Here is a 25,025-nt window from a genome sequence, read left to right on the forward strand (position 1 = left end):
TTCCGAGTCAAATGACTGCATTTCGCATTATTAATGCCTTTAATTACCCCTTAGATTAATTACAATAAAATACATATGCTAATTACTCGACTAATTACACGAATTTCTAAGTTTTGACCACAGATTCGTATTCAGCATACCTAAAACCATATATCCTGAAATTCTCAAGAAAATTCATTTTCTGAAAAAAATTAGGAAAAATCGAAGGCAAAATATTTTGCTCAGATTTTCAACTTCTTCAGATTTTAATGAAAATCTGGGTATAGATGTTATTTTACATGCTGATTAAGTATTCCGAGTCAAATGACTGCATTTCGCATTATTAATGCCTTTAATTACCCCTTAGATTAATTATAAAATTATATGCTAATTACTCGACTAATTACACGAATTTCTAAGTTTTGACCACAGATTCGTATTCAGCATACCTAAAACCATATATCCTGAAATTCTCAAGAAAATTCATTTTCTGAAAAAAATCAGGAAAAATCGAAGGCAAAATATTTTGCTCAGATTTTCAACTTCTTCAGATTTTGATGAAAATCTGGGTATAGATGTTATTTTACATGCTGATTAAGTATTCCGAGTCAAATGACTGCATTTCGCATTATTAATGCCTTTAATTACCCCTTAGATTAATTACAATAAAATACATATGCTAATTACTCGACTAATTACACGAATTTCTAAGTTTTGACCACAGATTCGTATTCAGCATACCTAAAACCATATATCCTGAAATTCTCAAGAAAATTCATTTTCTGAAAAAAATTAGGAAAAATCGAAGGCAAAATATTTTGCTCAGAATTTCAACTTCTTCAGATTTTAATGAAAATCTGGGTATAGATGTTATTTTACATGCTGATTAAGTATTCCGAGTCAAATGACTGCATTTCGCATTATTAATGCCTTTAATTACCCCTTAGATTAATTACAATAAAATACATATGCTAATTACTCGACTAATTACACGATTTTCAAAGTTTTGACCACAGATTCGTATTCAGCATACCTAAAACCATATATCCTGAAATTCTCAAGAAAATTCATTTTCTGAAAAAAATTAGGAAAAATCGAAGGCAAAATATTTTGCTCAGATTTTCAACTTCTTCAGATTTTGATGAAAATCTGGGTATAGATGTTATTTTACATGCTGATTAAGTATTCCGAGTCAAATGACTGCATTTCGCATTATTAATGCCTTTAATTACCCCTTAGATTAATTACAATAAAATACATATGCTAATTACTCGACTAATTACACGAATTTCTAAGTTTTGACCACAGATTCGTATTCAGCATACCTAAAACCATATATCCTGAAATTCTCAAGAAAATCCATTTTTTTGAAAAAAATCAAGAAAAATCGAAGGCAAAATATTTTGCTCAGATTTTCAACTTCTTCAGATTTTGATGAAAATCTGGGTATAGATGTTATTTTACATGCTGATTAAGTAATTTGAGTCAAATGACTGCATTTCGCATTATTAATGCCCTTAATTACCCCTTAGATTAATTATAATAAAATTATATGCTAATTACTCGACTAATTACACGAATTTCTAAGTTTTGACCACAGATTCGTATTCAGCATACCTAAAACCATATATCCTGAAATTCTCAAGAAAATTCATTTTCTGAAAAAAATCAGGAAAAATCGAAGGCAAAATATTTTGCTCAGAATTTCAACTTCTTCAGATTTTGATGAAAATCTGGGTATAGATGTTATTTTACATGCTGATTAAGTATTCGAGTCAAATGACTGCATTTCGCATTATTAATGCCTTTAATTACCCCTTAGATTAATTATAATAAAATTTATGCTAATTACTCGACTAATTACACGAATTTCTAAGTTTTGACCACAGATTCGTATTCAGCATACCTAAAACCATATATCCTGAAATTCTCAAGAAAATTCATTTTCTGAAAAAAATCAGGAAAAATCCAAGGCAAAATATTTTGCTCAGATTTTCAACTTCTTCAGATTTTAATGAAAATCTGGGTATAGATGTTATTTTACATGCTGATTAAGTATTCCGAGTCAAATGACTGCATTTCGCATTATTAATGCCTTTAATTACCCCTTAGATTAATTACAATAAAATACATATGCTAATTACTCGACTAATTACACGAATTTCAAAGTTTTGACCACAGATTCGTATTCAGCATACCTAAAACCATATATCCTGAAATTCTCAAGAAAATTCATTTTCTGAAAAAAATTAGGAAAAATCCAAGGCAAAATATTTTGCTCAGATTTTCAACTTCTTCAGATTTTAATGAAAATCTGGGTATAGATGTTATTTTACATGCTGATTAAGTATTCCGAGTCAAATGACTGCATTTCGCATTATTAATGCCTTTAATTACCCCTTAGATTAATTACAATAAAATACATATGCTAATTACTCGACTAATTACACGAATTTCTAAGTTTTGACCACAGATTCGTATTCAGCATACCTAAAACCATATATCCTGAAATTCTCAAGAAAATTCATTTTCTGAAAAAAAATCAGGAAAAATCGAAGGCAAAATATTTTGCTCAGATTTTCAACTTCTTCAGATTTTAATGAAAATCTGGGTATAGATGTTATTTTACATGCTGATTAAGTATTCCGAGTCAAATGACTGCATTTCGCATTATTAATGCCTTTAATTACCCCTTAGATTAATTATAATAAAATTATTATGCTAATTACTCGACTAATTACACGAATTTCTAAGTTTTGACCACAGATTCGTATTCAGCATACCTAAAACCATATATCCTGAAATTATCAAGAAAATTCATTTTCTGAAAAAAATCAGGAAAAATCCAAGGCAAAATATTTTGCTCAGATTTTCAACTTCTTCAGATTTTAATGAAAATCTGGGTATAGATGTTATTTTACATGCTGATTAAGTATTCCGAGTCAAATGACTGCATTTCGCATTATTAATGCCTTTAATTACCCCTTAGATTAATTATAATAAAATACATATGCTAATTACTCGACTAATTACACGATTTTCAAAGTTTTGACCACAGATTCGTATTCAGCATACCTAAAACCATATATCCTGAAATTCTCAAGAAAATTCATTTTCTGAAAAAAATTAGGAAAAATCGAAGGCAAAATATTTTGCTCAGAATTTCAACTTCTTCAGATTTTAATGAAAATCTGGGTATAGATGTTATTTTACATGCTGATTAAGTATTCCGAGTCAAATGACTGCATTTCGCATTATTAATGCCTTTAATTACCCCTTAGATTAATTACAATAAAATACATATGCTAATTACTCGACTAATTACACGAATTTCTAAGTTTTGACCACAGATTCGTATTCAGCATACCTAAAACCATATATCCTGAAATTCTCAAGAAAATTCATTTTCTGAAAAAAATCACGAAAAATCGAAGGCAAAATATTTTGCTCAGATTTTCAACTTCTTCAGATTTTGATGAAAATCTGGGTATAGATGTTATTTTACATGCTGATTAAGTATTCGAGTCAAATGACTGCATTTCGCATTATTAATACCTTTAATTACCCCTTAGATTAATTATAATAAAATATATGCTAATTACTCGACTAATTACACGAATTTCTAAGTTTTGACCACAGATTCGTATTCAGCATACCTAAAACCATATATCCTGAAATTCTCAAGAAAATTCATTTTCTGAAAAAAATCAGGAAAAATCGAAGGCAAAATATTTTGCTCAGATTTTCAACTTCTTCAGATTTTGATGAAAATCTGGGTATAGATGTTATTTTACATGCTGATTAAGTATTCGAGTCAAATGACTGCATTTCGCATTATTAATGCCTTTAATTACCCCTTAGATTAATTAAATAAAATAATATGCTAATTACTCGACTAATTACACGAATTTCTAAGTTTTGACCACAGATTCGTATTCAGCATACCTAAAACCATATATCCTGAAATTCTCAAGAAAATTCATTTTCTGAAAAAAATTAGGAAAAATCGAAGGCAAAATATTTTGCTCAGAATTTCAACTTCTTCAGATTTTGATGAAAATCTGGGTATAGATGTTATTTTACATGCTGATTAAGTATTCCGAGTCAAATGACTGCATTTCGCATTATTAATGCCTTTAATTACCCCTTAGATTAATTATAATAAAATATTATGCTAATTACTCGACTAATTACACGAATTTCTAAGTTTTGACCACAGATTCGTATTCAGCATACCTAAAACCATATATCCTGAAATTCTCAAGAAAATTCATTTTCTGAAAAAAATTAGGAAAAATCGAAGGCAAAATATTTTGCTCAGATTTTCAACTTCTTCAGATTTTAATGAAAATCTGGGTATAGATGTTATTTTACATGCTGATTAAGTATTCCGAGTCAAATGACTGCATTTCGCATTATTAATGCCTTTAATTACCCCTTAGGTTAATTAAATAAAATACATATGCTAATTACTCGACTAATTACACGAATTTCTAAGTTTTGACCACAGATTCGTATTCAGCATACCTAAAACCATATATCCTGAAATTCTCAAGAAAATTCATTTTCTGAAAAAAATTAGGAAAAATCGAAGGCAAAATATTTTGCTCAGATTTTCAACTTCTTCAGATTTTGATGAAAATCTGGGTATAGATGTTATTTTACATGCTGATTAAGTATTCGAGTCAAATGACTGCATTTCGCATTATTAATGCCTTTAATTACCCCTTAGATTAATTATAATAAAATTATATGCTAATTACTCGACTAATTACACGAATTTCTAAGTTTTGACCACAGATTCGTATTCAGCATACCTAAAACCATATATCCTGAAATTCTCAAGAAAATTCATTTTCTGAAAAAAATCAGGAAAAATCCAAGGCAAAATATTTTGCTCAGATTTTCAACTTCTTCAGATTTTAATGAAAATCTGGGTATAGATGTTATTTTACATGCTGATTAAGTATTCCGAGTCAAATGACTGCATTTCGCATTATTAATGCCTTTAATTACCCCTTAGATTAATTAAATAAAATACATATGCTAATTACTCGACTAATTACACGAATTTCAAAGTTTTGACCACAGATTCGTATTCAGCATACCTAAAACCATATATCCTGAAATTCTCAAGAAAATTCATTTTCTGAAAAAAATTAGGAAAAATCGAAGGCAAAATATTTTGCTCAGAATTTCAACTTCTTCAGATTTTGATGAAAATCTGGGTATAGATGTTATTTTACATGCTGATTAAGTATTTCGAGTCAAATGACTGCATTTCGCATTATTAATGCCTTTAATTACCCCTTAGATTAATTATAATAAAATTATGCTAATTACTCGACTAATTACACGAATTTCTAAGTTTTGACCACAGATTCGTATTCAGCATACCTAAAACCATATATCCTGAAATTATCAAGAAAATTCATTTTCTGAAAAAAAATCAGGAAAAATCCAAGGCAGATTTGCTCAGATTTTCAACTTCTTCAGATTTTAATGAAAATCTGGGTATAGATGTTATTTTACATGCTGATTAAGTATTCCGAGTCAAATGACTGCATTTCGCATTATTAATGCCTTTAATTACCCCTTAGATTAATTACAATAAAATACATATGCTAATTACTCGACTAATTACACGATTTTCAAAGTTTTGACCACAGATTCGTATTCAGCATACCTAAAACCATATATCCTGAAATTCTCAAGAAAATTCATTTTCCGAAAAAAATTAGGAAAAATCCAAGGCAAAATATTTTCCTCAGATTTTCAACTTCTTCAGATTTTAATGAAAATCTGGGTATAGATGTTATTTTACATGCTGATTAAGTATTCCGAGTCAAATGACTGCATTTCGCATTATTAATGCCTTTAATTACCCCTTAGATTAATTACAATAAAATACATATGCTAATTACTCGACTAATTACACGAATTTCTAAGTTTTGACCACAGATTCTTATTCAGCATACCTAAAACCATATATCCTGAAATTCTCAAGAAAATTCATTTTCTGAAAAAAATCACGAAAAATCGAAGGCAAAATATTTTGCTCAGATTTTCAACTTCTTCAGATTTTAATGAAAATCTGGGTATAGATGTTACTTTACATGCTGATTAAGTATTCCGAGTCAAATGACTGCATTTCGCATTATTAATGCCTTTAATTACCCCTTAGATTAATTACAATAAAATACATATGCTAATTACTCGACTAATTACACGAATTTCTAAGTTTTGACCACAGATTCGTATTCAGCATACCTAAAACCATATATCCTGAAATTCTCAAGAAAATTCATTTTCTGAAAAAAAATCAGGAAAAATCGAAGGCAAAATATTTTGCTCAGATTTTCAACTTCTTCAGATTTTAATGAAAATCTGGGTATAGATGTTATTTTACATGCTGATTAAGTATTCCGAGTCAAATGACTGCATTTCGCATTATTAATGCCTTTAATTACCCCTTAGATTAATTACAATAAAATACATATGCTAATTACTCGACTAATTACACGAATTTCTAAGTTTTGACCACAGATTCGTATTCAGCATACCTAAAACCATATATCCTGAAATTCTCAAGAAAATTCATTTTCTGAAAAAAATCAGGAAAAATCCAAGGCAAAATATTTTGCTCAGATTTTCAACTTCTTCAGATTTTAATGAAAATCTGGGTATAGATGTTATTTTACATGCTGATTAAGTATTCCGAGTCAAATGACTGCATTTCGCATTATTAATGCCTTTAATTACCCCTTAGATTAATTATAAAAATATTATGCTAATTACTCGACTAATTACACGAATTTCAAAGTTTTGACCACAGATTCGTATTCAGCATACCTAAAACCATATATCCTGAAATTCTCAAGAAAATTCATTTTCTGAAAAAAATTAGGAAAAATCGAAGGCAAAATATTTTGCTCAGAATTTCAACTTCTTCAGATTTTAATGAAAATCTGGGTATAGATGTTATTTTACATGCTGATTAAGTATTCCGAGTCAAATGACTGCATTTCGCATTATTAATGCCTTTAATTACCCCTTAGATTAATTACAATAAAATACATATGCTAATTACTCGACTAATTACACGAATTTCCAAGTTTTGACCACAGATTCGTATTCAGCATACCTAAAACCATATATCCTGAAATTCTCAAGAAAATTCATTTTCTGAAAAAAAATCAAGAAAAATCGAAGGCAAAATATTTTGCTCAGATTTTCAACTTCTTCAGATTTTAATGAAAATCTGGGTATAGATGTTATTTTACATGCTGATTAAGTATTCCGAGTCAAATGACTGCATTTCGCATTATTAATGCCTTTAATTACCCCTTAGATTAATTATAATAAAATACATATGCTAATTACTCGACTAATTACACGAATTTCTAAGTTTTGACCACAGATTCGTATTCAGCATACCTAAAACCATATATCCTGAAATTCTCAAGAAAATTCATTTTCTGAAAAAAAATCAGGAAAAATCCAAGGCAAAATATTTTGCTCAGATTTTCAACTTCTTCAGATTTTAATGAAAATCTGGGTATAGATGTTATTTTACATGCTGATTAAGTATTCCGAGTCAAATGACTGCATTTCGCATTATTAATGCCTTTAATTACCCCTTAGATTAATTATAATAAAATACATATGCTAATTACTCGACTAATTACACGAATTTCAAAGTTTTGACCACAGATTCGTATTCAGCATACCTAAAACCATATATCCTGAAATTCTCAAGAAAATTCATTTTCTGAAAAAAATTAGGAAAAATCGAAGGCAAAATATTTTGCTCAGAATTTCAACTTCTTCAGATTTTAATGAAAATCTGGGTATAGATGTTATTTTACATGCTGATTAAGTATTCCGAGTCAAATGACTGCATTTCACATTATTAATGCCTTTAATTACCCCTTAGATTAATTACAATAAAATACATATGCTAATTACTCGACTAATTACACGAATTTCTAAGTTTTGACCACAGATTCGTATTCAGCATACCTAAAACCATATATCCTGAAATTCTCAAGAAAATTCATTTTTTGAAAAAAAATCAAGAAAAATCGAAGGCAAAATATTTTGCTCAGATTTTCAACTTCTTCAGATTTTAATGAAAATCTGGGTATAGATGTTATTTTACATGCTGATTAAGTATTTTGAGTCAAATGACTGCATTTCGCATTATTAATGCCTTTAATTACCCCTTAGATTAATTATAATAAAATTATGCTAATTACTCGAGTAATTGCACGAATTTCTAAGTTTTGACCACAGATTCGTATTCAGCATACCTAAAACCATATATCCTGAAATTCTCAAGAAAATTCATTTTCTGAAAAAAAAATCAAGAAAAATCGAAGGCAAAATATTTTGCTCAGATTTTCAACTTCTTCAGATTTTGATGAAAATCTGGGTATAGATGTTATTTTACATGCTGATTAAGTATTCCGAGTCAAATGACTGCATTTCGCATTATTAATGCCTTTAATTACCCCTTAGATTAATTATAATAAAATAATATGCTAATTACTCGACTAATTACACGAATTTCTAAGTTTTGACCACAGATTCGTATTCAGCATACCTAAAACCATATATCCTGAAATTCTCAAGAAAATTCATTTTCTGAAAAAAATTAGGAAAAATCGAAGGCAAAATATTTTGCTCAGATTTTCAACTTCTTCAGATTTTGATGAAAATCTGGGTATAGATGTTATTTTACATGCTGATTAAGTATTTTGAGTCAAATGACTGCATTTCGCATTATTAATGCCTTTAATTACCCCTTAGATTAATTATAATAAAATTATGCTAATTACTCGACTAATTACACGAATTTCTAAGTTTTGACCACAGATTCGTATTCAGCATACCTAAAACCATATATCCTGAAATTCTCAAGAAAATTCATTTTCTGAAAAAAAATCAGGAAAAATCCAAGGCAAAATATTTTGCTCAGATTTTCAACTTCTTCAGATTTTAATGAAAATCTGGGTATAGATGTTATTTTACATGCTGATTAAGTATTCCGAGTCAAATGACTGCATTTCGCATTATTAATGCCTTTAATTACCCCTTAGATTAATTATAATAAAATACATATGCTAATTACTCGACTAATTACACGATTTTCAAAGTTTTGACCACAGATTCGTATTCAGCATACCTAAAACCATATATCCTGAAATTCTCAAGAAAATTCATTTTCTGAAAAAAATTAGGAAAAATCGAAGGCAAAATATTTTGCTCAGAATTTCAACTTCTTCAGATTTTGATGAAAATCTGGGTATAGATGTTATTTTACATGCTGATTAAGTATTTCGAGTCAAATGACTGCATTTCGCATTATTAATGCCTTTAATTACCCCTTAGATTAATTATAATAAAATAATATGCTAATTACTCGACTAATTACACGAATTTCTAAGTTTTGACCACAGATTCGTATTCAGCATACCTAAAACCATATATCCTGAAATTCTCAAGAAAATTCATTTTCTGAAAAAAAATCAGGAAAAATCCAAGGCAAAATATTTTGCTCAGATTTTCAACTTCTTCAGATTTTAATGAAAATCTGGGTATAGATGTTATTTTACATGCTGATTAAGTATTCCGAGTCAAATGACTGCATTTCGCATTATTAATGCCTTTAATTACCCCTTAGATTAATTACAATAAAATACATATGCTAATTACTCGACTAATTACACGATTTTCAAAGTTTTGACCACAGATTCGTATTCAGCATACCTAAAACCATATATCCTGAAATTCTCAAGAAAATTCATTTTCTGAAAAAAATTAGGAAAAATCCAAGGCAAAATATTTTGCTCAGATTTTCAACTTCTTCAGATTTTAATGAAAATCTGGGTATAGATGTTATTTTACATGCTGATTAAGTATTCGAGTCAAATGACTGCATTTCGCATTATTAATGCCTTTAATTACCCCTTAGATTAATTATAATAAAATACATATGCTAATTACTCGACTAATTACACGAATTTCTAAGTTTTGACCACAGATTCGTATTCAGCATACCTAAAACCATATATCCTGAAATTCTCAAGAAAATTCATTTTCTGAAAAAAATTAGGAAAAATCGAAGGCAAAATATTTTGCTCAGATTTTCAACTTCTTTAGATTTTAATGAAAATCTGGGTATAGATGTTATTTTACATGCTGATTAAGTATTCGAGTCAAATGACTGCATTTCGCATTATTAATGCCTTTAATTACCCCTTAGATTAATTACAATAAAATACATATGCTAATTACTCGACTAATTACACGAATTTCTAAGTTTTGACCACAGATTCGTATTCAGCATACCTAAAACCATATATCCTGAAATTCTCAAGAAAATTCATTTTCTGAAAAAAATCAAGAAAAATCGAAGGCAAAATATTTTGCTCAGATTTTCAACTTCTTCAGATTTTGATGAAAATCTGGGTATAGATGTTATTTTACATGCTGATTAAGTATTCCGAGTCAAATGACTGCATTTCGCATAATTAATGGCTTGAATTACCTCCTATATTAATTATAAAATTGATATGCTAATTACTCGACTAATTACAAGAATTTCTAAGTTTTGACCACAGATTCGTATTCAGCATACCTAAAACCATATATCCTGAAATTATCAAGAAAATTCATTTTCTGAAAAAAATCAGGAAAAGTCCAAGGCAAAATATTTTGCTCAGATTTTCAACTTCTTCAGATTTTAATGAAAATCTGGGTATAGATGTTATTTTACATGCTGATTAAGTATTCCGAGTCAAATGACTGCATTTCGCATTATTAATGCCTTTAATTACCCCTTAGATTAATTATAATAAAATTATTATGCTAATTACTCGACTAATTACACGAATTTCTAAGTTTTGACCACAGATTCGTATTCAGCATACCTAAAACCATATATCCTGAAATTCTCAAGAAAATCATTTTTTGAAGAAAAATCAAGAAAAATTCAATATTTTGCTCTGATTTTCTTTTTCAGATTTTAATGAAAATCTGAGTATAGATATTATTTTACATGCTGATTTTTTTGAAATTATGGATTTTCTTTAAAATTTTAGCACATATGCTAATAATTATGCTGAATACGAATCTGTAGTCAAAATTTAAAAATTAGGCTAATTAGTCCAGTAATTAGCAATTGAGTATTATAATTAGTTCAAGTGCTAATAACATGCTTAATATTAAGAAATTCGAGGTTTTGATTGCAAATTCGATATCAGAATATTCAATATGATATATACACAGATTTTCATTAAAATCTGAAGACCTTCAAAATCTGAGCATTTTTCTTGATTTTTTTTGAAATTATGGATTTTCCTGAAAATTTTCAGCGTATTAATTACGCTGAATACGAATCTCTGGTCAAAATGTAAAAATTACGCTAATTAGCCCAGTAATTAGCACATGAATATAATTACAATTGATCCAAGTGCTAATAACACTCTTAATATTAAGAAATTCAGTGTTTTGATTAAAAATTCGGTATTACCATAGTGAATATGATAAATAAACAGATTTTCATTCAAATGTGAGGACCCTAAAAATCTGAGGAAAATGCAATAAATTTTTCTTGATTTTTTGAAATAATGGATTTTCTTGAAAATTTCAGCGTTTATGCTATTAATTATGCTGAATACGAATCTATGGTCAAAATTTAAAATTAAGCTAATTAGTCCAGGAATTAGCCCATGAATATTATTATAATTAGTCCAAGTGTTAATAGCACGCTTAACATTAGGAAACTCAGTGTTCTGATTGAAATTTTTTTAAAATCATGTATTACTTTAGTACAGTACTATACCAGTAACTACTTGAGTATTGTACTCAAGTAGTTACTGCTGTGCTAAAGTACTCTCACATTGTGTACTGTAGTACATTACTGGGCTACCGTATTCCATTAGAGTACTGTACTACATTACTATATGGTACTACACAACTTAACTACAACATTACTGTACTGCATTACTACAAAGTACTATACTACATAACTAAAGTGCAATTCTTTATTACTTAAAGTACTGTACTACATTACAGAGTACTGTGCTACAATACTGTACCATATCACGAATACCGTACTTCAATACAGTACAATACTACAATATCTTATTACTAGGCTATACTACAGTGCTTGAGTACAGTACAATATTGAAGTACTGTACTACCTTCATAGTACTGTACTAAAATACTTGGGTACTATACTACATTACTGGAGTATGAATTCCATTAATGTACTACATTCAGAGTAATGTACTCCAATACTAGAGGATTGTACTACTTTCCTAGACTGATGTATTGAATTACAAAGTATTGTGCTATATTACAAGAGTACTGTACTAAATTATTGCAAGGTACTGTCCTACATTAGTAAAACCATTGTACAGTCCACTGTAGCACATTACTACGGAGTACTGTACATTACCAGAGTACTGTACTACATTACCATCAAGAAATGTACTTCGCCAGTGTACTGTACTACATTACCACTGAGGAGCGTACAAAATTACTACAGTGATGAATTGCATAACTACAGAACACATGCAATACATTACTGTATTGCATTACTAGACCACTGTTCTAAATCATTATAGTACAACATTACTAGATTACTGTACTACATTACTACAGAGGACTGTTCTACGTTTCTAGAGTACTACATTACTACAGGTAATTGCACTACGTTACCAGAGTACTACGGTCACTACAGTGTGCTGCATTACAAGAGTACTGTACGATCTTACTCGATTATGTATTACATTAAGTATTGTACTACATTAAGGTACTGTACTAACTACTAAATTACTGTACCACATTACTAGACATTGATACACAGTACTATAGTACATTACTAGTGTACTCTAGTACTACAGAGTAATGAAAGAGATTCCTACAGAAAACTACATTACTAATGTACTACACTACAATACTGTACTACATTACTACAAAAACTATACTATATTACTAAAGTACTTTACTGCGTTACTAGAGTACTGTACTAAATTATTACAGCACTACTACATTTTCAAAGTACTGCTTCATTACTACATAGTAATGTGCTGTACTAATACTGAGTACTGTACTATATGACAAGAGTACTGTACTGCAGCATTGCACTTCATTACTACAGAATACTGTAGTACATTATTACAGAATAGTCAACATTACTACAGAGTACTGTACTGCAATGGGTACTGTACTACATTAGTACAGAGTACTATACTACATTGTACTTTGCAGTAATTTAGCACAGTACTCTTGTAATGTAGCACAGTACTTTATAATAATTCAGTACATCAGCTGTACAGTGCACTGGTATTGCAGTACATTACTCTGAATGTAGTACAATTATGGAATACATTCCAGTAATGTAGTACAGTACTTCAGATTTGCACTGTATTCAAGTACTGTATAGAGTACTGTATACTTTACTAGAGTACTTTACCGAGAACCAGAGTACTGTACTTGCATTACTACAGAGTACTTCACTATATTACTAGAGTATAGTACTACATTCCTAGAGTACTGTAGTACAGTACTTGAATACTGGATTGCTGTATTACAATACTAAAGTACTGTACTACATTACTAGCCTACTGTAATACGTTACAGTGCACCGTGTGTGTGTGTGTCTGTGTCTGTTTGTGTGTGTGTGTGTGTGTGTGTGTGTGTGTGTGTCTATGTCTGTGTGTGTGTGTGTCTGTGTGTCTGTGTGTCTGTGTCTGTGTCTGTGTGTGTGTGTGTGTGTATTCTGTGTCTGTGTGTGTGTCTGTGTCTGTGTGTGTGTCTGTGTGTGTTTGTGTTGTGTGTGTCTGTGTCTGTAAGTGTCTCTGTGTGTGTGTGTGTGTGTGTCTGTGTGTGGGTGTATCTGTGTCTGTCTGTGTGTCTGTCATTAAAATATTCCCTTTGGCCATAATTTAAGGACATAGTCTGCTAGTGTGGCACAGACACATGGTCTGGTGATATTCAGTGGTGTACACCGTAGCCACAGACGTTAGCTGGGACACAGAGGCAACATCATCACTGGACGTTCAAAACAACCCCTGGCACATACCTACGGTGTTGCCACGCCACAACACCATCCACATCCGGAGATCTGAAACACTGTCTCTGCAATACCTGGAACGAAGAATTGTTTTTAACGTTAACTCAAAATTACTGTGTAATCGTACGTTTATTATCAATAATAATAATAATAATAATAATAATAATAATAATAATAATAATGATAATAATAATAATAATAATAATAATAATAATAATAATAATAATGATAATAATATTACTATTATTATTATTATTATTATTATTATTATTATTATTATTATTATTATTATTTTCATTATTATTATTATTATTATTATTATTATTATTATTATTATTTTCATTATTATTAGGAAGCACGTGTATGCAAATCATGCACGAGCGAACGCTGTTGGAGGGGGGGGGGGGGGGGGGTCACGTCGAAAGAGAATGGGATTAAAGTACTGTGGAAAGAAAATGGGATGTGTACAACGGTTACCTGGACTGTGGGGGATTGCCAACACGCCATTTTCTGTATCCAAATGGAGTATCAATCACTGCTATATATATATATATATATATATATATATATATATATATATATATATATATATATATATATATATATATATATATGGGAAGGTAAGAGATTATCAAGGGTAAACACGGTCTAGATAGATACACCAAACACTGGACACACTGACCATACAACGTAGTAAACACAGGATACACTGACCACACAACATAGTATATACTGACCACAGAACCTAGTAAACACTGGATAAATTGACCATACAACGTAGTAAACACTGGGTACACGGACCACAGGCCATAATTAACCCCGGTTGCAAGGAACACTTCATATTGTAAGAACTGGATATTAGGACCAAGTAACATAACAAACACTGGATATTGAGAGGAGACAGTGGTCCTCCCTACCACTGGAGCGGAGACAGTGGTCCTCCCTACCACTGGGGCGGAGACAGTGGTCCTCCCTACCACTGGGGCGGAGACAGTGGTCCTCCCTACCACTGGGGCGGAGACAGTGGTCCTCCCTACCACTGGGGCGGAGATAGTGGTCCTCCCTATCACTGGGGCGGAGACAGTGGCACTCCCTACCACTGGGGAAAAGACAGTGGTCCTCCCTACCACTGGGAAAGAGGCAGTGGTCCTCCCTACCACTGGGGAAGAGGCAGTGGTCCTCCCTACCACTGGGGAAGAGACAGTGATCCTACCACTGAGGAGGAGGCAGTGTCCCTCCCTTCCACTTGGGAAGAAGGCCGGTGTTGTGTCTCTACCACTGCGTAGGAGGCCGTATCTCTCCCACTTGAAGAGGAGGGGCGAGAGGTAGGAGATACACTGAGAGAATACTTTTTTTCATCATGTCCATCACTACGTATCGCAATACACCTGTGTACCTCCTCCACCGCCACAGTTGTGTTCGACCCAAAGCCACGACAATATGTGCTCCCACTCCCACTGCCGGGGAAGGCTCGTATTGCCTCGCCCGCTTTCCACTTCCTCTTTTTTGTGTTTACCCGCGAAATTAATCGGTGTCGCGCGCGAATTGGTCGAGTGTTGCAGTCGTAGTGGGTATTGCTAGCCGCTCACGATCGACCTCTACCACTAGGGAGGATAAATGGGAACCCCAGTGGGTGTGGTGTGTTTCTTGAACACGAGATGTGGGTCTCTTGCTTCCATATATATATACAAATATATATATATATATATATATATATATATATATATATATATATATATATATATATGTATAGCATCGTAGCTACGTTTCTTCGTGGTATATGAAATGAATGGTATATTTCTCTCCTGTGTCTCCCCTGATGATGATGTGATAATTACACGAAAATGCACTTGGGAACTTATCGTGTTTCATTTCCCCCGTGGACTCGTAGCAATATACTTGATCAAACGCTCGATTGTGATCCTTTCCAATATATATATATATATATATATATATATATATATATATATATATATATATATATATATATATATATATATATATATGTTTAAGCTACTCCGAGCCAAGCAGCCAAAATAAGCTTATACATAAAGCTGACCCTGTGTCGTGGGCAGATCATATGCAGAGCCCGATGTTGCAGCCCGTTGCATGAAGAATGCACAACTTGCTAGGTGAATGCACTACGCTTTCCAGCCCTTCTGTCCATCTTGGATATTGTGAAGGAAGTCCTTCCGGAGTTTCCAAAACTACATCTGCACCACCGAAGTACAACGCCTTGTTCGGAACCTTTTAAACTCAAGTCTCTTAAACCACTTCTTTAACCTTGTCATTTCCAGAGGCTTATGAGTACGAGAAACGCATTCCAGCACCACTGGCACCGTGAGACTTTAACGCACATACGCATCCGTGAACGCACCGTCGACCAAAGCCATGACGGAACCACACGCCAGAAAGGCGTATTATTAACGTTGGGTCCGCACCGAGCGTTTATATAAACGCTTCCAGGACAGACTTCGCAGCTCCTAGCCGCCACAAATGCCCACGAAGGTAAAGGAGAGATTTCCAGGAGTATATCCCTGGAAACCTTCGAATATTCTCTCATCCCTGGAAACCTTCGAATATTCTCTCATCCCTGGAAACCTTCGAATATTCTCTCATACCTGGAAACCTTCGAATATTCTCTCATACCAAGACGTCTCCTGGAATTATCCAGGCCCTCTTCTGGGTATGTGGCTGAGCCGCTCTCCAGTGAACCCGAGGTTTCCAGGTTCCAGAAGGGGGTGAAGGCTTATTATCCTCCCTCTCCTGCAGGATATTCTGGAAGGATTCCATAGTCCCGGAGGTCCAGGGAGCAACACAAGGGACAAAGGGAGGAAATGTTACCCATCCATAATTGGGTGATGTGGTCAATGCATGATCCCGAGTATTTCAAAAGGTTTTTTACCCAGATGGAAGCAAGAAGAACTCGTACACATACCTGCATGGAAGAGTGAGATAACACAAGACCTGATGGCCTATGACCAGGTTATCTGCTGGAGGACAGTACATGGGAAAGCCAGATAACACAAGACCTGATGGTCTATGACCAGGTTATCTGCTGGAGGACAGTACATGGGAAAGCCAGATAACACAAGACCTGATGGTCTATGACCAGGTTATCTGCTGGTGGACAGTACATGGGAAAGCCAGATAACACAAGACCTGATGGTCTATGACCAGGTTATCTGCTGGAGGACAGTACATGGGAAAGCCAGATAACACAAGACCTGATGGTCTATGACCAGGTTATCTGCTGGAGGACAGTACATGGGAAAGCCAGATAACACAAGACCTGATGGTCTATGACCAGGTTATCTGCTGGAGGACAGTACATGGGAAAGCCAGATAACACAAGACCTGATGGTCTATGACCAGGTCATCAGCTGGAGGACAGTAATAATGCCCTAAATTCCTAAGATATGACAAAAGAAGACATCAGAGCTCCTGAAATAGACGGAGACTATACCCAGGGGCCCTCCTGAAGGTGGACCCTGAAGGTTGCTAAGGCTACAGGACCCTGGAGGACCCAACCAGGTGCTGTAATCCATTTCGAGGAGCGAGTACCTTAAAACTCCTTTCATTAAACTTCACTACAACAATCTCAGCTTCATCTTGGCCTTAATTTCCTCTCTTGTGAAAAACGTGAGACGTATTTGGGCAACGCTTTAGTTCAGAGGTGTGTGTATATATATATATATATATATATATATATATATATATATATATATATATATATATATATATACACTAGATCAAGCGCTCCAATGTGACCAAATGGTGTCTTAGCTACGTCTCTTCCTTGTATATCAACTGACTGTTATATTTCTCTCTTGTGTCTCCCCTGATGATGTGATTATGACACGAAAGTGCACTTGGCAACTTTCCGTGTTTCATTTCCCTATGGACTCATTATACATATATATATATATATATATATATATATATATATATATATATATATATATATATATATATATATATATGTGACTTTAACCCAACATTACGCAACCTGGACGCAAGGATGCGTCTTAATGACTCACTTTTTACGAGCTAGACGCAGGAATGTTCCTTTATGTCGCCCCTTTTTACCGACTGGACGCAGTAGAGGTGTTCGCTGTGTCTGTAGGAAGAAAAGAAAAGAAAAGGAGTTACAGAGTTGATCTGCCCCCTGGGAAAGACACGGGGAAACATTTTATTTTAGTCTGTCCTCTGTCTGAAGGTAGTGTTGCATGGGGGGGGGGGGGGGGGGAAGTCTGTCTTGGGGTGGTGTTGCATGGGGGGAAGTTCTGTCTGGGGTTGGTGTTGCATGGGGGGAAAGTTCTGTCTGGGGTTGGTGTTGCATGGGGGGAAAGTTCTGTCTGGGGTGGTGTTGCATGGGGGAAAAGTATGTCTGGGGTTGGTGTTGCATGGGGGGGGAAAGTCTGTCTGGGGTGGTGTTGCTTGGGAGGAAGGGAAAGTCTGTCTGGGGTTGGTGTTGCATGGGGGAAAGTTTTGTCTGGGGTTGGTGTTGCATGGGGGAAAGGTCTGTCTGGGGTTGGTGATGCATAGGGGGAAAGGTCTGTCTGGGGTTGGTGTTGCATGGGGGGAAAGGTCTGTCTGGGGTTGGTGTTGCATAGGGGGAAAGGTCTGTCTGGGGTTGGTGTTGCATGGGGGGAAAGGTCTGTCTGGGGTTGGTGTTGCATGGGGGGAAAGGTCTGTCTGGGGTTGGTGTTGCATGGGGGAAAGGTCTGTCTGGGGTTGGTGTTGCATGGGGGGGAAAGGTCTGTCTGGGGTTGGTGTTGCATAGGGGGAAAGGTCTGTCTGGGGTTGGTGTTGCATGGGGGGAAAGGTCTGTCTGGGGGTGTTGCATGGGGGGAAAGGTCTGTCTGGGGTTGGTGTTGCATGGGGGAAAGGTCTGTCTGGGGTTGGTGTTGCATGGGGGGAGAGGTCTGTCTGGGGTTGGTGTTGCATGGGGGGAAAGGTCTGTCTGGGGTTGGTGTTGCATGGGGGGAGAGGTCTGTCTGGGGTTGGTGTTGCATGGGGGGAAAGGTCTGTCTGGGGTTGGTGTTGCATGGGGGGAAAGGTCTGTCTGGGGTTGGTGTTGCATGGGGGGAAAGTTCTGTCTGGGGTTGGTGTTGCATGGGGGGGAGAGGATGGAACCTTTTCAACTTTCATCTTCGTGTAAGGCAAAGCTCTTATTTTATCGCATGGGTCGCCAGCTGGAGACTGAGAACCATCTGGGATGCCGGCTAAACACCACCTGTTATGCTAGTGAGCACTGAGTAGTGCCATCTGTGATACAAGAGGGACATTAAGAACCACCTGTGGTACTGGCTGAGCTCTGAGTACCATCTGTGACGATATGAGTTGAGCACCATCTGTGACGCCAGCTGTGAGCTGAGTACCATCTGTGACACCAGCTGAGTGCTGAGCACCATCTGTGACAGAGTGGGCACGCTGACTTAAGGACCAACTGTGATTTCAGTACGACCCTTGAGCACGACGGTGTACGACCCTTGAGCACGACGGTACGACCCTTGAGCACGACGGTGTTCGACCCTTGACCACGACGGTGTACGACCCTTGAGCACGACGGTACGACCCTTGAGCACGACGGTGTACGACCCTTGAACACGACGGTACGACCCTTGAGCACGACAGTGTACGACCCTTCAGCACGACGGTACGACCCTTGAGCGCGACGGTACGAGCCTTGAGCACGACGGTACGACCCTTGAACACGACGGTACGACCCTTGAGCACGACGGTGTACGAGCCTTGAGCACGACGTTACGACCCTTGAGCACGACGGTGTACGACCCTTGAGCACGACGGTACGACCCTTGAGAACGACGGTACGACCCTTGAGAACGACGGTGTACGACTCCTTGAGATCGACGGTGTACGACCCTTGAGCACGACGGTGTACGACCCTTGAGCACGACGGTGTACGACTCCATGATCACGACGGTGTATGACCTTTGAGCACGACGGTGTACGACCCTTGAGCACGACGGTGTACGACTCCTTGAGCACGATGGTGTACGACCCTTGAGCACGAAGGTGTACGACCCTTGAGCATGACGGTGTACGACCCTTGAGCACGACGGTACGATCCTTGAGTACGACGGTGTACGACCCTTGAGCACGACGGAGTACGACCCTTGAGGACGACGGTGTACGACCCTTGAGCACGACGGTGTACGACCCTTGAGCACGACGGTGTACGACCCCTTGATCACGACGGTGTACGACTCCTTGAGCACAACGATACGACCCTCGAGCACGACGGTACGACCCTTGAGCACGACGGTGTACGACTCCTTGAGCACAACGATACGACCCTTGAGCACAACGATACGACCCTTGAGCACGACGGTGTACGACCCTCGAGCACGACGGTGTACGACCCTTGAGCACGACGGTGTACGACTCCTTGAGCACGACGGTGTACGACCCAGACACTCCTACGGTTCCTTTCGTGAAATCTGGCCCGGGTTTTGGCCCCCGTGGCCAGAAATGCAATTACCAAGTACGAACACCAGCCAGGACTCCCATGCACGCCGTGAGAGAGAGAGAGAGAGAGAGAGAGAGAGAGAGAGAGAGAGAGAGAGAGAGAGAGAGAGAGAGAGAGAGAGAGAGAGAGAGAGAGAGAGAGTGTAACCACGACTTTCACTCAGGAAAAATGATCAGACGATTTAAGTAGGTTACTGATGCTTTAAGTAGTTAAGTCATCTGTTACTACTACTACTACCTCGTCTCCATATACCATTACCACTACTACTTCTACTACTACTACTACTACTACTACTACTACTACAACTACTATTACTACTACCACTACTTCTACTACTACTACAACTACTATTACTACTACCACTACTTCTACTACTACTACAACTACTATTACTACTACCACCACTACTACCAACACTACTACCACCACTACCACCACTACCACCATCTCGTCTTCACTGTCCAGTGTCTTCCAGTATACTCGCCTGGGAGAAATCTCAACCCACCTCCGCCATCCCCTCCTCCATGCTCAAGGTTGGAGTGAATTTACAGGAAACACTGTGTGGGATTACATGAGGAAATGAATTTAAGTGCGCTACGTGAGAGAGAGAGAGAGAGAGAGAGAGAGAGAGAGAGAGAGAGAGAGAGAGAGAGAGAGAGAGAGAGAGAGAGAGAGACGCCACCTCTGCCCAGAACTGTGAAGTGTTTTAGGAATCCATTTCCCTGTAAAGGTTGGACGAGAGTCTATTTACCATCTATCTCTATTTTTCTTCATGAAACATGAAGAAGAAAAAAACAAACAAAAAAAATATATATATGATGTTTGAAACTATGTTGCTTTTTGAAGGTCATGCCAGCTAATGTTACTTAAGTAATTAGGGGGGAAAGGGGGGTCCTTTCTAAGTATGGCGTAGGTACTTATGAATGTAAGTGGGGGACACTCGTTATCTTGGTAGATATAGAAAGTGACATTTTGGTTAAGAAACACTGGCTTCCAGCAGATGGTACATCAGAAACACTGGCTTCCAGCAGATGGTACATCAGAAACACTGGCTTCCAGCAGATGGTACATCACACAGGCTTCCAGCAGATGGTACATCACACTGGCTTCCAGCAGATGGTACATCACACTGGCTTCCAGCAGATGGTGCATCACACTGGCTTCCAGCAGATGGTGCATCACACTGGCTTCCAGCAATCACTGTGTCTTAGAAAGGGCGTCGGTGGCGTATTACGGGCCAAGGCGTACACCGTGTACACCCGCTGTGCCAAATTGGTCCCTATAGACACCACCTCAGACGAACTTGCCACAGTGTGTGTGTGAGGGAGGCGTGACAGCCCCATCCCTTCTACACCCACGCCTTCCGTGCCTCCTGTCGTAGTCGAGTGTATATACGTTTCGTGTCCGGGAAATTGAGACAAACTGGAGGAGGAGGAGGCGTACAGAGCTCCCCCCCACGTCAGAACTAGAGTGTGTTCGCAGATTGTTATAAACTTTGCTTATGTTGCCAGGCGGCCATTATGTGGCCCGGGGCCCAAGCTGCTACTTTTGTTTGTGGTGAGATGGGAGAGGGTAGCGTTTGTTTGTGGTGAGGAGGAGGAGGAGGTAGAGTTTGTTTGTGGTGAGGAGGAATTGGAGAGGGTAGCGTCTGTTTGTGGTGAGGAGGAGGAGGAGGAGGTAGCGTTTGTTTGTGGTGAGGGGGGGTGCAATGTTTGTTTGTAGTGAGGGCGGAGGTAGCGTATGTTTGTGGTGAGGGGGTAGACAGTGTTTGTGGTGATAAAAAGAGTGTGGTTGAGAGAGCAGAAGAGGGTGTTTTGAAATGGTTTAGTCACATGGAGAGAATGAGTGTGGAAAGATTGACCAAGAGGATATATGTGTCAGAGGTGGAGGGAACGAGAAGTGGGAGACCAAATTGGAGGTGGAAAGATGGAGTGAGAAAGATTTTGAGCGATTGGGGCCTGAACATGCAGGAGGGTGAAAGGCGTGCAAGTAATAGAGTGAACTGGAACGATGTGGTATACCGGGGTCGACGTGCTGTCAATGGATTGAACCAGGGCATGTGAAGCATCTAGGGTAAACCATGGAAAATTTTGTTGGGGCCTGGATGTGGAAAGGAAGCTTTCGTTTCGTAGCATTACACATGACAGCTAGAGACTGAGTGTGAACGAATGTGGCCTTTCTTCGTCTATTCCAGGCGGCACTACCTCGCTAACGCGGCAACACATACATTTTCCTTCAATACAAATCCCCAAAAATACATAAACACACACCTGTACCGCTGTATCCAGGTAATCCATTACCACACGCCAATATCTATTCTCACCCACCCTCCTAAGCCATTTACAATAAAATGCCTGGGTGTCGATATCTTCTTGCGGTGTAATGTAAACGTTAACACTTGAAGTTCGTATGCAAATACATGTTCATGCTGTACTGCTGGCCCACCTTTTCCACCCCTGGCCCATTAATACCATTCTCATGTTCAAGTCTAAAATGAAGATACGCCTTCACAGCACTGGCGTGTTACGCGTCCGCCCCCAGCTGTCAAGACTAGTACGCGTCCAAATGTTTTTTTTTTGTGTTTGTTTTTTTCTTACGTGTGAATGTTGGGGGGGAAAGGTTAGGATTAAGTATGAGATTATCCGTTAATTATCCGGGCGGGATAATTAACTATTTTTCTCGTTTTGGAAGGTTACAGTCACGAACAGAATCACTCAACGAAGCCGGCCAGGCTTATAATAAAATTACATATATATATATATATATATATATATATATATATATATATATATATATATATATATATATATTATCCCTGGGGACAGGGTAGAAAGAATACTTCCCACGTATTCCCTGCGTGTCGTAGAAGGCGACTAAAAGGGGAGGGAGCGGGGGGCTGGAAATCCTCCCCTCTCGTTTTTTCTTAATTTTCCAAAAGAAGGAACAGAGAAGGGGGCCAAGTGAGGATTTCCCTCAAAGGTTCTTAACGCTACCTCGCTAACGCGGGAAATGGCGAATAATATGAAAGTACATTATATATATATATATATATATATATATATATATATATATATATATATATATATATATATATATATATATATATTCCTATGAGTCCACGGGGAAAATGAAACACGAAAAGTTCCCAAGTGCAATTTCGTGTCATAATCACATCATCAGGGGAGACACAAGAGAGAAATATAACAGTCAGTTGATATACATCGAAGAGACGAAGCTAGGAAGCCATTTGGTAAACATGTTTACCAGACTTGGACGTACTGAAGCAACTGTCTTTGTTTTTCCATGTTAGCAGAGACGTCACGGGGGGTTGAAGCCCAAATCAATGCCATCCCATTAGCGCTACATATTCGCAACTCCACACACACACACACACACACACACACACACACACACACACACACACACATATCGTCAAACATATTCAATGCCTTTGTATGGTTCGTTCTTCACTCCTGATGGGGGCCAAGTTCGATTTACTTCCGCCCCCCCCCCCCACTTGTGTTACCCTCCGTCCAGTTACCACCGACACACACCCCCCCCCACACACAGCAATGTATATACTCCCCCCATAGATGTAGCCCGTTGTGGTACTCACCCCCCACACTGCAATGTATATACTCCCCCCCAAAGATACACCTAATTGTGGTACAAGATGACATTCTAGCACATTTATATAACATGCAATATTCATCCTTGACTGTAGCCAGAAAACCTATCTATTCTGGGTTGTTTTATTGTGTCTATTGCCATTTGGTTGCAATATCCCAACTCGGATGGATATTTGGATATTCATAGTTGTCTTCGTCCCAGAATATACGGTGTCATGTACCTAATTTTCATATTCAGTTAAGGATAATAATAAATGACTGATAATGATAATAATGAAAAAAAAGATATGTGTTATGTGTCCCTCTTACAATATATCTGCTAACGTGTGAACACTCCGTTATCATGTGTCCCTGTAAACAGGTTTCCCCCTGTGACCTATGTATCCTCCTTGTAATACATGTATCCCTCTGTAACGTATGTATCCTCCCTGTAATACATGTATCCCTCTGTAACGTATGTATCCTCCCCAGGTGCTACACACTCAGGAGACGGACGACTGGACGCTACAGGTCCAGTACAGTCAACCCAGGGACTCGGGCACGTACAAGTGTCAGGTCAACTCGGACCCCAAGATCGTGCGCAACGTCTTCCTAAGCGTAACAGGTGGGTGGTAAATAGCCACAGGTGGGTGGTAAATAGCCACAGGTGGGTGGTAAATAGCCACAGGTGGGTGGAAATAGCCACAGGTGGGTGGTAAATAGCCACAGGTGGGTGGTATATTGCCATAGGTGGGTGGAAAATAGCCACAGGCGGGTGGAAAATAGCCAAAAGCGGGTGGTAAATAGCCACAGGTGGGTGGTAAATAGCCACAGGTGGGTGGAAAATAGCAACAAG

The 25,025-nt window shown here is 37.0% G+C and overlaps 1 protein-coding gene across 1 annotated transcript in view; it reads left to right on the forward strand.

Moving 5' to 3' along the window:
- The window catches only part of LOC139762777 (kin of IRRE-like protein 1), a 200,065-nt gene that overhangs the window by 137,517 nt on the left and 37,523 nt on the right, over positions 1 to 25,025 (forward strand). Inside the window, exon 4 of the mRNA XM_071687919.1 lies at positions 24,662 to 24,794. Within this exon, the coding sequence (XP_071544020.1) occupies positions 24,662 to 24,794 (133 nt within the window). The remainder of the gene's footprint in view (positions 1 to 24,661; positions 24,795 to 25,025) is intronic.

This window comes from Panulirus ornatus, chromosome 44, assembly GCF_036320965.1.
Source record: "Panulirus ornatus isolate Po-2019 chromosome 44, ASM3632096v1, whole genome shotgun sequence".
Taxonomy (NCBI): Eukaryota; Metazoa; Arthropoda; class Malacostraca; order Decapoda; family Palinuridae; genus Panulirus; species Panulirus ornatus.